This window comes from Tauraco erythrolophus, chromosome 10, assembly GCF_009769465.1.
Source record: "Tauraco erythrolophus isolate bTauEry1 chromosome 10, bTauEry1.pri, whole genome shotgun sequence".
Classification (NCBI taxonomy): domain Eukaryota; kingdom Metazoa; phylum Chordata; class Aves; order Musophagiformes; family Musophagidae; genus Tauraco; species Tauraco erythrolophus.
In genome coordinates this window covers 31,719,001-31,735,637 of record NC_141474.1, presented here as the reverse complement: position 1 = coordinate 31,735,637, position 16,637 = coordinate 31,719,001, and the positions used below count along the sequence as shown (strand labels likewise).

The 16,637-nt window shown below is 39.7% G+C and overlaps 1 protein-coding gene across 1 annotated transcript in view; it reads right to left on the bottom strand.

Annotated features, from left to right (window-relative positions):
* Positions 1 to 16,637, bottom strand: part of FGGY (FGGY carbohydrate kinase domain containing) — a 127,907-nt gene that overhangs the window by 21,979 nt on the left and 89,291 nt on the right. The window contains exons 10-13 of the mRNA XM_009982806.2: positions 15,514 to 15,661; positions 13,757 to 13,831; positions 9,494 to 9,614; positions 6,117 to 6,211 (exon numbers count right to left, since the gene is read on the bottom strand). Of these exons, the coding sequence (XP_009981108.1) occupies positions 6,117 to 6,211; positions 9,494 to 9,614; positions 13,757 to 13,831; positions 15,514 to 15,661 (439 nt within the window). The remainder of the gene's footprint in view (positions 1 to 6,116; positions 6,212 to 9,493; positions 9,615 to 13,756; positions 13,832 to 15,513; positions 15,662 to 16,637) is intronic.

The following is a 16,637-nucleotide window of genomic DNA, read 5'->3' as shown; positions in this document are numbered from 1 at the left end:
GGAACTGTCCATGACCTGATAACTTTGCTGCCAGTCAGAAGTGAGAGAACACCAAATGAACGGGCTGAGAAGATTCAGCTCTTTCCACCACTAGAATACTGTCTCTAACAGTAAGTATATAAACTAGGAACTGAAATGTGAGGTTAATTTTTTTATTGAGCACATGGGCTGTCAATTGAGACTGATGATACACACATCCAGGAAGGAATTCTTAAAAAATCACTTAGATGAAGAAGCCACACCCAGCCAATATGCTACTCAGAAAAGCAAAAGCTGCCACCCAGCCTCGCCCAAGGATGGTCTCCACTAAAGCCTGGGCTCAAACTGCAGATGTACAAATGTGGAGCTCTTGAAGAAAAGGAAGGCAAGATCACAGCACCTTAACACACTCCTGTGTACAGCATACTGCCTAAGAACAACCAGCTCCTTCCTCTGCCTTTCCAAAATCCTCTGATTAAGGGAATAGGAGGAAAAAAACCATCCCGACACGGCAGGAAGGCCTTTTCTAAAGGTGCATTAATTGGGTAAGGCAAGCCAATGAAATGATTAATTTGCTGCTCTCCTTCAATATTATGTTTACACAAGTTGATTATAGCACTTAATTACTAATTCACCCTGCTCAAAACAAGAGTGCTTTGAATTTTTAATGAGATGAGGGAAGGCAACATTCCCTAACTCAACAGGGAGAAGTCATTTTATTTCCTCTTTTGATTTCCCAAGTTATTTCCATTTCTAAGGAAAAAAAACTATCCCCTCCCTGATCTTTCACTCGGTTCTTGCTTTTGAAAATATGGAAATCAACAAGACGCTTGTATTAATTTCAATCCATGACCTAACAGGTAATGCTTTGGAAGAGGAATAGAGGACCAGATCATCAACTGAAGCACATCATTTGAAATAAGTGGAACAAAATTACACCAGAGACTGCCAGATCCAGAAATGGAAATAGCCTAATCTCCTCCAGTTCTGTCAGCAGAAATATTGAGTATGGCCCAGCACTATTTATGGGCATTCTTATGAAACGTTGTCTACTCACAATTGCCAGTTGGTCCATTACTGAGGCCGTGGACTAACTGCTGCACCAAAGAGCTTTTTTACATTCATTATATTCTATGACATTTTCATTGTCAGGAGACGACTAAACTGAATATTGCATGTTCTTCCTGGCTGATCTTTATAAAACTCGTGTTATCTGTGGGTTTTGTTACTTGATTTTATTCTTTATGCTATACACCCAACAACTTCCTCGGACAACTGAGAGATGCCCATTAAATGAAGCATACTCAAGCAGTGCACAAACAAAACTCTTTAGAGCTCCTTTAGTACAGAGCTGTAAGTGAATCACTTCACCTGCACCACCATAACTTCACACTCCTGTCTGCAGCATACCTGCCCCACAGTTACGACTCCGTGTCGGTTATCCTGAAGGTGAGCCAGGTGACCTCGATCTGCACAGCCCCCAGGGCTCATTCAGGGATGCAAACTGTACCTAAGGGGTACGTCACTTGCTCAGCTGCTGCTGCTAAATAATTCGGCTACTCCACATTAGGTAACTACCTAACGCCTCTTTCTATGGAATCCAGCTAATTTTTATATACCTCCAATCCACTTCATAAAAACAATGAAAAAGCTTTTCCTTACCTTTTGCAGGATATACCACCAACTTGTGTAACAACCAAAGCTAACAAAGAAAAGACTGCACCTGCCTAAAAGCCAATTTTATGCCTGAAAAAACTTGTAGTAATGTAGACTCTAATTTCTAGCTCAAAGTTCTACACCAAAACAATTACAGAAAGCTGATTACAGAAAGTTACCAGTAAAAGGAATTACAGCAATTATAGTAAAACATACCAAGTTTCCTCTTTTCCATATTGGCCAGTAAGAATGACCCATGTTAAGACAGCAAATCCCAAATAAATCTGGTAATCTGGTTTCATACAGATAATTTTATTAATTCTTTAATATGCAATTAAGGAATAGTCAGTGGACTGCAGGATTTTATTAGGCAATAATCCTGTTCCCTGGTGCACAGCTTTGTCCCAAAGAGTAGGTTATCAAAAAAAAAAAAAAGAGCTGGATGACTGCCAAATCAAACAGCACCTTCTTCCCATTTTCAATTACATACAAGTGAGGCAGAGTAACGAGGATACACTGGAAACTTTGACATTTATTTATTGAAAATTTTACTGAGAAGGAATTGCTGGCTTGCTAAACCGGAAACTATAATTTTACTACAGAAACAATTGCATAGAAAACCAGGATCCTGCTGCTCAGCATGAAAGGAATGGCTAGAACCAATAAACTGACCCATCTAAGCCAGCAAAGATTACTTCGTTCAATGCAGCACATATTTCAAAAATCCCAAACCCCAAAATACAGTGTGTATTTCAAACATCCTGATGTCATACTATTTCACACAGCACTGTCTTCTGTGACTCAGCCAGGCTGTGTTACGGTTCACAGGCACAACAGTCAAGACCTAAGAAAACCATTAAAAGAAAAAAGGTGTAGCATTTGTAGGGGCAAATGAAAAGTTAACCCAAGTTGCAAGAAGAAATTCAGAAGATTTTCTCTCCTTTCTGGAGATTCTAAATAACCAAAAGATGAAACAGGGAATAACTCTCCACACTGCACGTTCTTTTTTCTTTTTGGCTAGACCAGTTGTTTTAATTCAGTTTTAGCACAGAGGAGAAAAATGCAGGGAGAGTAAATGAAGAGGAAAATAGGGAAGTCAACATTCTTTGAAGCAACAACATATGGTGACCAGGCATGAGAGATGAAGGCTATAAATCTTTCCTTGATAGAATTACCTAAAGATGAAATTGCAGCTTCGAGGGGCTTGAGCTTTTAAATCCACACCAGGATCTAGCAAATTAACCTGCATGGTTACAAATTTTGCAATAACCTTCATTTTCAATGCTTCTTTGCAAAAGCTCAGCATACTGAAAATTTTGGTACTATTAGAGATGTGGTCAATAGAATGCATGAAAACCTTTACTCCACAAATCACTCAAAATAAGAATAAAAAGAAGGGAAAATTAAGAATTAGTACAAAATGCTGCATCCTGCAAATAGTCACTGCAAGTCACTGCTATTTGATAGAAAGGGAAAGGAGATACAAGAAAAAAAAAATTCACTCTGAGGGTGGTAAGGCACTGGACCACGTTGCCCAGAGAAGTTGAAGATGCCCCATCCCTGGAAGCGTTCAAGGCCAGGTTGGATGGGGCTTTGAGCAACCTGGAGTAGTGGAAGGTGCCCCTGCCCATAGCAAGGGGGTTGGAACTGGATGATCTTTGAGGTCCCTTCCAACCCAAACCATTCCGGGATTCTATGATTCCCTGGCAGAAGCCTGGCAGCACTACTGCTGTTGCTTATCACTAGTGGGTTTCATGTGTCTGGTCAGCAGCCAGTCCCTTTGTCAGCAGAGCATGTTGAAGCTAGACTAAGATTATCACAAGTGATTTTGAGCCAACCCATGAAAACTAGACAGCTTTTAAGCATTTTGATTTTGACATTCAGTGGAAACGTCCAAAAACGATTCTGAGAAATGTGACCAAAATCGCTGGGACAAATATAGTAAAAATTGCCCTTCAAACAAGCACAGACATAAGGAAAGAGGGTAAAAACCCACACAATCTTCTCCATTACTATTAGGCTGAGCAAACAACGAACTTTGGAAAGCACAATAATTAAGCACTAACCATCTATTTCGAGGACAGATAATAAATTCTGTAATTTGCAGAGTTTACAATAATGCTGAATACTTGCAGCAACAGCTCTAAGTAAGGTTTGTTTTGGAAGATGTGTTAGAAAAATAAATGTAAGAGAAGGCTATGGAACTGCAATGCTACATATGCATTTATGCACCCTCTGCCCCCAAAAGACATTTATTCAGTTTCTTGACACCATGAATTATTTTAAAAATATTTTTACATAATCTATTTGCTGTGTGATACAACTGACATTGCCATTGGTGGCACCTCTTTAACAGCAATCCTCTGCACACACACTAAGTCAAAACACTTAGTGGGTGGTTTCTTCACTCCGCAGAGACGTTGTGGCATCTTGGACAGGATTCAGGGCCTCACCTGGCTCCCAGTGATCACCACAGGCAGTATGATGGAAAGAAATATGCTACAAATGCCCAGTGGGATGTATAATAGCAGCAGTTTCCAAACTACTTTCCCCTTTTCTGTTTCAGAGATATCCCAGGGAAGCCCATGGGCTTGACCTGTAACTCAGTGAAACAAAGGGAAACTCTCCTGCTGACAAGCAAAATCCTTGGAACCAGACCTGACATGAATAGCTGCTGAAGCACCAAAAAAGACAGAGGCTGCCTTTGGGAAATCCTTACGCAGTGCTGAGGCACTGCATTGAAATTTGTATTTACTCTTTTTCTTTATGTACCAGTATTAACTTACGTGATTCAAGCAAAGATGGGAAAGGAGCACAAGGAGGCATCAAATCCAGCTCCCTGACAGTCACAGGTAAGCACTTAGGAGAAGTTTACTCCAGGAAGACCCACAGAACCTGCACGGTACTTACGACAAGGCAAACACATCCCATAGCCAAAGAGGCAGGAGCCTCCTGACATATTGTAACGGTAAGAGGGTTAACACTTTTTAAATTGAAAAGTCTATGACATGACTGGTTCAAAGGATCTAGTTTTGCAGAAGAAGATTTCTGAAGGAGTGTGCTATGCAGATTGACAGTATAAAATATACATATCAGTTCTGCCATTATTGGATATGCTTCTGAAATATATATATATAAGAGCAGGGTTAAAAACTAAAGGTGAATGAATATACTAAAATGATATAAAAACACATCACAGAAAATCTCACAGCATTAGATTTTTCTAATGGTTATGAAGACAGACTTAATAAAATCAGTTTTGAGATGTTCAGTTATTGCATAACAGTGTAAAGCATCTTAAACTTGGAATGAAATATATGTGTATTTGAAGGCAAAAGATTAACAGAAGAGTAAGAATTAAATATGAAGTCCTGTCACCAAAAGTTGCTACTGAATTACATTTATCCAAACAAGCTCTCCTTACAAGCACTAGAATTATTAAATACAGATATATATTGTACTATATATTTGTTGCAATGGGATTAACTTTAATGGGAAAACTCCTATGAAAGGAAACTGCTATTCCTGCTAACATATATCGCACTGTAGTATATTCACATTTGAAAATGTCACATTTGGAAAAAAGCCAAACACAGCCCAGTTCCTCATCTTATGCTGAGCTGTTCATTGATTCCAGTGGAACTGTGTCAATCTAGCTAGGTCGAGAAGCTCAGCCCCGTTTCAGAAAATATTCAAAATTTCATCTACAAATACCTGTGCCTGACAGGCATCATACGGACCATCCTGATAAGTATTTTTTTCCAAATGGATGCAATGTACTGTTTAGCGTCCTTGTGTAGCATGAAGAGAGGACATGTCTTATACCAGTGGAATTGCCAGGTGGAAAAACACATATGATTTTGGGCATTCAGACCCTTCTTCAGGTTTCTGTATACTACTGTTGTTTATATAAATGAAGCTAAGTCATGCTTTGGCTGATCCACTGAACATAAAAGCCTTACTGCTACTTTTACAACTGCTAATGGATTGAAATAACATGAATAAACATGAAGTTCCATCCTCATTATTAACTCTGCATTCACTGTGGGCAAGACATGAGGCATAGGTGTGTCATTTTTTACTGCATAAATAGTGCTATGTTGTTTCTTATGTTTAACATTCCTCAATACGAAGGAAAGAAAGTAGGGCAAACATAACTGAGATGAAAGTGTGACCTTCTTGCAGGATCAGAGCCTTGCCAAATACCCTTTTTTTGTCTGTAAAATTATACGGCCTAACTCCATAGACAGCAGCTTCTACTTGCATGTCCCTACAGTCAAAAGACAAATGAATCTTCAATACACCGAAATAACATACAAAGTTAAAAAGAGGGTGGAGCAAAAGTGATGCTGGCTCTTGTCCGGCTGTGTAGAAGGTACAAACTTTTCCACTTAAATTAAAGTCTGTGCGTGGTGCCAAATGTCAAAGTGTAAAACACATTAAAACTGAAGAAAAAAATAAATAAATCAGGTACTGCATACCTGTATAGAAGCAAAATCCCCAGAAGCACAGGCTCCAAGAATAGCAGCACCCACCAAAACAGACTCCACTTCTTTGGACAGGACAACAGGCTTGCCTATACAAGAAGAAGTTGTGCCTCTGTTAGGAAGAACAGAGCAGTACTGCACTAGCGGCACAGTAAATAATTAAAGCACAAAACACAAACAAGAAAGGAATGAAAAAGGGCTTGTAAATCATGTTCCTAACTCCATTCAGAGCTACAGTCTACTGTAGATTAATGCAAATCTCTCTGCTTTGCGGTTTCAGGCTCCAAGAAAAATGCAGAACTTAAATAAAACAATTGCAGCAAAATGTTAGTGCAGAACATAAAGCACACAAAGAACAATCCCCAGATCTTTGACACTGGCTACTTATCTCCAAGGGCTTGATACAAACCTGTTACCCACACCCTCCAAACTCACGTGCCTATTAGAAGTCGACCTCGAGGGGAAAACTTCTGTTTCTTTTGCAACAAACAAAAAAGATTGTTTGTGTTTGTTTTTAAATATATAGCCAACAAAGCCAGTCTGGTTTTGCTGGAAGACATGAAAACATGACTAGTAAACTTTTACAAGCTATGTATGAAATAATAAGAGAAATCTTCTCTTCCAAATTGTGCAAGACAGTTGAAAACAAGATTAAAACTGGAAAAACAAACAAACAAACAAACTCACTCAATATATATTCTGAAGGAGAATTAGAAATTATTGTTTCATCACCCATGGGTACTACTGTGAACATACTTTCCCTTGATTCACACAAAGTGTCTTAAGACCTGCATTACTAGTGTAAAAACAGCAGGAAAAAGACTAATAAACAAATAAAAATCTGCCTGCTTTCTTGATTCTCCTTAAAAATCCAAAACAACAGCCTAAGTCTAAATACTTCTCTAGCTGCACTTTAGATACTTATCCTCACTAAGCCAAAAAATTTAATATTCCTACAGTATTTGGCATGTGTCTAAATTTTCATTACTGAGATAATTTCGTTCAATGAATGATGATGCAAACGCAGTGGTGGGAGGAGGGCTTCCTTCTGTGAGCAGCCTCAATGATATTATACCCCAAAAAATGCTGCTTCTGAGAGCCAACCGGAAGGTTAGAAGGAGCTGAAATTTGGAGGAAGATCTAAAGCGAGCCATGAACAACCGCTACAGAGGAAAAGGCAAATGCACACTTTTCAAAATGAGAAATAAAATTATAAATGTAAGAAATAGAAAGCAAATTCACCTTGCACGCCAAGTGTCCAGCTACATTGTGCTAACTGTGCCCTGTTCCGTCAGTGTGAAGCTCCTTACAGCCATCTTCCCGTGAGTGACACAGAGGTGGCACAGTGGGCTTTGTGCCACTTCTTCCTCCCGTTAGAGGCAGAGCGACAGGGAAGTGGACAGAGTAAGACCTTGTCTGACTGCTGGAATGACTACTAACAGCAAACTCCTGTAACTACAGCATCCCTTAAATCCCTCTGACCAAACAAATCCACCTTCAAACCATTAGTGTAGGATCAGTCACCTGAGCATTCCTCCAGGTCAGCTGGACCACAGCTCAGGACTTGGGTCAACTTGGAACAGCAAATCTAAACCTCAAGCTTACAGCTACACGGCTGCGTGCCAGGCGCTGAAGCAGTGAGCAATTTTCAGCGGGCTCTAAAATTTACTGCACATTTCCCGCATCATCAGAATGAATACAGAATTTTAACCAGCAAACAAAAAGATCAAGATGCTTTTTAAGTGGCCTGAGAAGTTATCTATTGGATGTCTGCATGGCTGAGTCACGGGCATTTGCAGCTAACAATAATATATTCAGATTTTTTTCTTTTCAGGAAAGAATGGGGGATTGATCCTGGAATGTTAGTTATTTTATCTGATAGACTCTAATGAGTTCGACATAACCAAGAGCATTTCAGTCAGATGAACTCTGACATCCCTTGTCAGTCACTGATTTTACAAACGGGGGAGAAAACTCCGGGCTGCAAAAAGGCCTTTTTGTACTGGATTGTACTTGGCCATTAGTTACAGTCAAAGAACTTCTGATTACATTTTAATCAGAATACCTTTCACAGATCTTTTATTTTACACATCACAAACCAGCACTCCAACTCTTCATGTAGCTGAAACTCCCCTAAAACATTGGAGTTATGTAAGGAAAGGCATCACTTGACAATATCATTTTTCCACAAACAGAAAGCATCACTTGGACTACAATGTATTTAGTGAATTTCTAAGGTCAATAGGCATTATGCTTTTTGCTTCTCCATTTCTGTTTTCATCTCAGTAAGTACATAAAGTATATTTTCGTCTTCCCTCCTGCATCAAGGCTATAAAATGTGGTTTGATGTCAGGATAAGTCAAATCTCCAGACCAAACGCCCCAAATCTGAGCCTTAAACTTTATTCATGACAGCTCAACTGGTCTTAATTTGAAATATACCCAAAACATACATCATTCAAAGTTTCTCTAAAGTCCCTTACACTAAATTTTGTTATTTTTTCCACATTTTTTAAAGCATATTCAACTGACTCACAGGTATGCTAAGATGTTCAACACACACAGGCTTAAGGAAGACCAAAAATACCATGCAAGCCTGAGACCTCCTCCTCTTGTAATGAACCACACACCCAGAACCTTCCACCCACCAGGAATTCTACAAAACAAATGCAACACCATGGAGGAGCAAGGATGCAGAAATTGTCCCCTAAACCACATTAATGACACAGACAGGGAAGTAATTCAGAAAATAATTGTTCTATATAATGGATACAATGTCCAGCATGAGTAGGAAGTGTCAGGAGAAGTCCAAAAGAATTCAAATAGGATGAAGCTGATAGAGATTTTAATAAAATACATCTTATGCAAACCATGCTCACAAAATGTACTGGGCATGATCCTTGTCTAACTAACTTGTAATCTGACTGAATGGAATAATTTCTATAGAACGTTTCAAATAATTTTTAAAAATAAAAATCTGATAGCGAGAATAATTTTTGACATGTAATTTATACATACTGTTTTTAAAAATCTCATACAAAGCATTTATATGTATACAATTGCAGTTTCTTAAAAAACCTGCAAATCTAAGATCCACAGATTGGAAACCATGCTGGAGGTTTCACCAGAATTCTGTTTTCTAACAATACAACATATGGAGCTTCGCCTGCACCACATCTCGGTGTTATTCACATGTCTTTACATTTCAGGAAATCCAGTCTTGCAGGAAGTAACATTTCATTACACACTTTCTGGCCAACCAGCAAAATACAGTTCTATATAAAGAAAGTATTTATTTTTCCAAAGACAAAGTATTTAGCCACCTAAAATAAAGTAGTTTACACTCATTTCCCTGCACTTCCTCTAACTTACCAGTAATGTCAGCGTGCATCTGCACAAAGAGAGGGTTCTTGCTTAGCCCACCGCACAGAAACAGCGTGTTGACACGATGCCCTGCAGCCTGCATAGTTTCCAAAATATGCCTTGTTCCTAACTTCAAAAAGGAGGAAAAAACAAACAAACAAAACCAATCAGATGAGCACAGGAGAGCAGCCACAGGAACAGATCTTAAAGCACAATTTGATAAAAATAATGATGCTACTAACTGTCCCGACCAGTAACCTGAGGGCTGGGAACAGACCTGCAGGGGTACGGTCTCTGCTTAGCTTCCAGTCAGTGACAAGTACTGTCATTAAGAATCAGAAAAATACTATAATCATAGAATGGTTTGGGTTGGAAGGGACTTCAAAGATCATCCCATCAACTTCAAAGTTCCAACCCCTCTGCTATGAGCAGGGACACCTTCCACTAGATCAGGTTGCCCAAAGCCTCATTCAACCTGGCCTTGAACACTTCCAGGGATGGGGCATCTACAACTTCTCTGGGCAACCTGTTCCAGAGCCTCACCGCCTTCATTGTAAAAAATTTCTTCCTCATAACTAATCTAAATCTCCCCTCTTTCAGTTTAAAGCCATTACCCCTTGTCCTATCACTACACACCCTTGCAGAAAGGCCCTCTCCATCTCTCTTGTAGCCCCTTTAGGTACAGGAAGGTGCTGGAAGGTCTCCCCGGAGCCTTCTCTTCTCCAGGCTGAACAGCCCCAACTCTCTCAGCCTGTCTCCATAGCAGGGGTGCTCCAGCCCTCAGATCATCTCCGTGGCCTCCTCTGGACCCACTCCAACATCCCCATGTCCTTCTTATCTTATTATCAAATTATCGATTATCAAATAGATGGCACAAAGAATTGGGAAGTACACAGGCACAGCGTATTGCTGGAAACATCCTGGGGCTGGCTGAAGAAGTGGAGATGCACCAGTACACAATAACACAGGGAAATGGGGCTTACAGGGAAGTACTGACTAGGGTGAAGACAGGGATTATAAGACACAGGAATAAGCACCAGGAAAAACTGACAGCAGTGATAAGCAGGTGTTTGTGACCAAGTGCAGCAGAATACAGAAAACATTTCCAGATCCAGAACTAAAACCTACGTGGCAAAGTCATCCCCACCAAAAATTTCTATTTACTTTGTATAACAGCATCTGAAAATTAGTCTCAGTAAAGAGTTTTCAATTCTGAAGCCAAATAGGAAAACAGAACAAAAAAAGGAGCAAATAAAACCCTGTGTTTTCTGTCTTTTCAGCAAAAAGGAAAACCCGAAGAATTTTGCATTGGCTTAACTATTTCTCTTGGCCTTTGCCCTATGCAAAATAAAATGTTCCGTTTCATGCCTGGATTAATCGAAACCTCTAAAACGTAGGCATATTTTTAAACTTTTCATTTACAGTCTCCATTCTGAGAAACTCCCATTAGAACTGCTCAGTGCTCCGCTCCGCGAATGCTGAAAGCAAAAGCTTTGCCATTTAAAAAAATTCTTTTCTCTTTTTGTTTGCCTTGCTTGCGTCCAACTACTCGCTGAAGTCAACCTTCTCCCTCTTCCCAGAACGCTTTCCATTTCTTTGAACAACTGTTTGTCCAAAAATAATTTCCCGCTCTTTATAATACCTTGGAAGTTAATTTTGAAGCTCAGACTTGACAAAATGCCAAATTCAAGCCAAAGTTTTGCCCAAGCTGCCTCCTTTCCCCACTAAACACAATCTGGTCAAAGTTTTCACGAACTGTCGTTTCAATTTTGTTTATGCTGGGCTGCAAGCTCGTTAAGAGTCTGCAGCCTGCAACAAACCCCTCTTCAAATAAAAGCTACTGAAAATTGAAGCTTGCAGAGTTTCATCAGACTGGAGGCGTTTGCCATGAACGACTGGCACCGTTCTGATACGCCTTCAAACGTATTTTGGTTTTTCAGGCAAGCGGTTACGAGGAATTTCAGCAGTCACACCACCAGCTGACTAAATCCATCGCTTCCCTATTGGCACAGAGGGCTAATCTCCAAATCACACAGCCACGATTTTAATTATGGAAAAATAAACTGCTCTCAAAAGAGCCTGTCTCCTCAGAACGGGCTTGACGGCCACAATTATATCTCTGATCGTGTTCTCATCCGCCTAACTGTTGCATCGCATTTTGCAATGAATAGTTAAAAGGATATTCTCTTTCACTACTTCTGAAATTCACATTTATTAACAACTTCTCTCACAACGTACACACGTCAAAGACCCTGAGAAAGAACACGCTGTGAAAATTATTTTGTGTTTACCTGCCTGGAAAATTGCATTCACACAGCAATTTAAATTAAAACCAGACTTATTTCACTGTGGGTGGGGGGGAACTAATTTAATCCTGGATTGGAGAAAATGCAAATTGAGGGGCTTCAAATGCAAATTTTATATAGAAAGAAAAAAGCGTCTCCTGCTGAAAAGAAAACTAGAGATTAACATTCTGTGGGCAGGCCTACACTTTTTACAAGATTTTTGCTTAGGTTTAAAGTCTATCTTGCACCCATTGAAGACAGCAAATGGTACAGGATTGGGGCTGTCCTGAACAAGAACTGTTTCCCTCATCAAAAGTGAAGCTAAAATTGGGAGTGACAAGTATGGGAAGAAAATTAAATTTCCTAGGTATCGCATTAGCAGTTAGTAAATATACGAAGTCAAAATCAAGTTTACACTATTTACTTTTTAAGTACTGTTTCAAGAGTGTTTTACAAAAAACGAATTTCCATTAACTTACAATGAAAACTATGGTATGGCCTTTTTATATTAAATCTCACAATCAGCGCAATCAGGTATGAAAAAGATATATAGATGCTAAATTTGGTGTTCAACACAGTGTTTGTGGTTTACAATTAAATTTGAGTTGTATCACATAATGAGATAATAAGTGACTTTCCCAGGATTTCCAGCAGAGAACGTTTCCACTTCATTAGCACGATACAATAACGGAGCACCTGTCCCATACTGGAAAGTTTCTTTCAGGGAGCAGTATCAGTCGCTGGCATTGTTTAAAGTCTCCTAAACATTCTTACTTAAATTGTGGGATTATACTGAAGCACCAGGTATAATCAAGCTACATTCATCTTGTAAAGGACCAAAACTCACAACGATGAATTCCAGGCTGGGGTTAAGTTCTCCTTATTTGCTGAAGAGGGAGAGTTAACACATAAGATGTACAATTCACAGTAAATTTACAGCAGACGCCCACCCTCTACATCCCAGATGGCTGACCCAGCCTAGCAAAGTTGTTGTTTAACCAGTAGAGGAGTTTGAAAGCTTTCCAACTGAACAGAGTTTTGTCAGGAAAACTCCCCAATTCATCAAACTGTTAATGTTTTGCAAAAACACCTCAAGTTCAACAAACTTTAAAAAAAAAAACAAACAACACAAAAAGGATGTCAAAGGAATGCTGATTTCAGTCACCAAATGCTCAGGAATAGCACACGCCATTGAAAATACCCTGCTCCAGGGTTTCAAATCAGCTTCTTTGACCCAGGTTCAAAATAGAACTTCTTGTGAAATGGAAATCCTGGGTTCCAGAGAAAATCAGGGCAGAAACAAAAGCACTCCAAAAAAATTACACATCTCTGCATGTTACCAAACATTGAGGACACTTCCATGAAGATGGTCCCTCTCCCTGCTTTTGCAGGAGCACAGCCTCGGGCTGGAAGCGCCAGGCACGAGGGAACTGCTTGCCTGGCAGCAGGGAGGGGTGAGATCTGGTCTGTTTGCTCGGCAGCGTTAGGAACTGAAGCACAGACCCACTCCGCCTCGCTGGGTACAGAGCTCTGACTCACCTAGCAGGCAAGCAGGGGAAATCCATGGATTTGGGAACAATCTGAAGCTGAGGCATTTTAGGGGAGTGCAAGTTCCTTCCTACAATTGCCAAATCTTTTCTTTTTTCCCGCACTCTCTCGGCTTCCCTCTAGACAGCCCACACTGTTAACGCTGTCCCACGTAGCATCAGCCTCTTTTCTCACAGCTGCACTAGAGACACAGGCTCCATTTACAGAACTGCCACAAGGAGAAAACTTTTCAGGGGAACATCTTCTCCCCAGACTGGCTGTTTATTATCCTACAGTAGGGAGCAGTCACCAACGGAGGTAAACAGTATCTTGCTTCTTTAAGAAGTCCATTAAGTAAATTCATCTATTATTAGAAATCTGTTTAGCAGAAGGGAATGAGCAGTCTGCCACAGAACATGAGACAATTCATTTATTCTTTTATGCACTTAAGATGGCTTACAGCAACGGCTTGAATCGTGGCCAAGTAGATAAGGGCGAGCTCATCCAGACCTTGAGACAACGTCAGTCCAACAACCTGTGCAAAGATCAAAAAGAAAACATAGAAATCCAGCCAAAGTAAAATTCTTATTATTTTCTATGGTTTCTTGCTGTAACAAGTTTTAAGTGCTAATTCTAAGCCCTGCTTTTGTGAGCTGTACACATAATGTTATGTTAAACGTGTTATTCCTGATCTGGGGAAGAACCACATAAAATTGTTCTTGCCCTTGCAAAGAAATAAAGAACAAACAGAATACTGTATGGGATTAGAGATAGATTAACTCTGACAGTTTTATGTTATGACTCAGATATTGCTCGTGAATGTATTTAATGTAATATTATGAAAATGCTATTACATAAAAATAACTTTTTAAAAGCATTTCTCCCCCTCCCTTCCAAGCACCCTAAGACTAAAATACAATTAATAATTAAAGACTATATCTTAACCTCCTTTCCTCTGACATAAATCAATACTGCCCTGTAGTTACTCTGGATTAATATCAGCATAAGCAAGACTTGAATGCAGCCATAACTGTGGCAGAAAAAATGTGTTTCTATTACCAGTATTTGCATACAGCCCTCATACCAAGGAAATTCCAATTCTGCTGTAGCATATACTTCTTTCATAAAATAATACAGGTATCATTAAGACCCCAAAATATATAAGCCTTTTTTTTTTTAATGTTTCCCTCGTTTGTGGTTTAAAATATGTTGCAGTGCTTATGCCTACCCTTTCCTACCTCAACCTCAAATACAGCAGTTTTTGGTGCTGGTGAGTAGCTTTTGATGCTCACTTCAAGGACAATATGCCATTTTGAAGTACATTTTTACATTAATCACCAGGTGTTTTGATATAATCAAATTATACCCTTCTGATATTCGTCTGTTACAGTTTTGCACAGTAACATCCTGGCTTGTGACATAGCCGATCTACCACCATGAAGTTCAGTGAAGAGAAACATCCAAACATCAAAAGATGGGCTGAAAATCTCCCCAGCAGAGCTTCTCTGGTGAGCTTCCAAAAGCTGCTCTTTCTGGTTCCAGATTGCAAGGCTCTGAAAATTTCTTTGTGCAGAACAAAGTTTGAGTTCCAAAAGTAGCATTTTTTAAACCAGAAGCCAGAATCGGATCAGATTTACCTTTGAACAAAGATCTATGAAGCACCATGGTTGCATATTTCCCATCATGAGAGCATCTATGCCCATTTTTAACACTAAGCAGAGGAGCTTTTCAGTTTCTGATGAAATTTACTACCCAACAACTCTAACATAGCACATTTACTGAACATATTATCTGTTTAAATCAAGCAATCTCTCCTCAGAATATTTAATTCCTTTCCCAGATAAGCACACCCAAATTTGTGTTGAAATTCAGTGCAGCAGATATGCAAAATCGGCAGACAGGTGAGTTAACAACAGCGAGCGCTGCTATCAGTGCTCTGAAATGTGATTCCCAGGAAAGATACTGGGACACACACAACCGTCCTCATTATTTTTAGAAAATAAATGTGGCTGTAGTGATATTTCAACTACAACGATCTCTGGTTTTCTGCTGAAACATTAGCACAGTTTGAAATACAGCAAGAAACCCAAATCCTATGGGATAGTTTAAATAGCTAAGGAGGAGTACACACAAAATTGAAAAAAGCTCCTTCCAAGCTTTTTTTTTTTTTCTTTTCACCCTGTATTGACCTTTTTGCAAAGACAGGCTGTTTCTTACCATGCCCTTTAGTGTCAGATCTGTTAAGGGAGATCTGTTACCATGGAAATCTGGCCAAACATGCAAATCAACAGTGAGGAAACCCACAGGCAAAGATTTCTTAATCAGATCCAGGTGACTGTTCAAGTACGTATATATACTGTGAGCACTAGAAGAAAAACAAGTTGGAAAAAGAGTGGGGGAGGTTATTCATCAAACATAAAACATTTGTACTGCCATCAAACGCAGGAAACCCATCAAAGAACAGCAAATCCCAAATTTAAAACAAAGGGAGAGAAAGGCAAAACTGACTGCTTGCCATGCCCGTGGCATTGCAGGGTGTGGGCAGTGGGCATCTCTATCTGCACGTCCGGGCCAGAAGCCATCCGAATTCCTCAGTTTCACAGGACGAGGGGAGATAAAGGCAGTTTGTGATCTCGAGTGTGTACACTGACTCCTACGGGTCCCTGGCCAAGCCAGAGCTGGTTGATATTTTGGGAGCTGATGATGCTTGTGTCTAACTGGGAGGTGCTGACCCTGTGAAAGGGAAAGCTAGAGAAGCGAAAGCTGAGAGAGTGGAATGAGGAGGATTCCAGACAGAAATGAAAATCAAATTCCTTTACAAATGTTTAAAAATTTCTCTGATTAATCAATAGCACTGGCCTACGGCTTTCCTTTTTTAACCATAATTATTTCAGTGTGTGTTATGATTAAAATGCAGCACTAAGGGTGGAGGAGAGAAAGCAAGTGGCTGCTATTTTAGGGAGGAGCTGAACAGGGGCTGAAATATGACTGTATCTAAGTTCAGATACTACACCCAACTCCACAATATCCAACAGACTTTTTTCTGGACCAAGAGTAATCTTAGGACTAACGGTGAATTCTTCAGTGCTTTGGCTTGCAATGACTCTAGTGACATTCCATCTAAAAAATGTCGCAGTTATGCTCAGAATATTTTTTCAAACACTCATACTATCATAAACAGATTCATATATATTCTTCAACTCCTTCGAAATCTCCAAGTGGGGAATTTAATTCTAGCCATGTGGGTCAATAATAGCATCTAACCCTAATTACAATTGATTAGTCATTGTCTCATCCACTGTAGACCCAAACAGTGATATTCATTTAGCCTCCCCATGTAT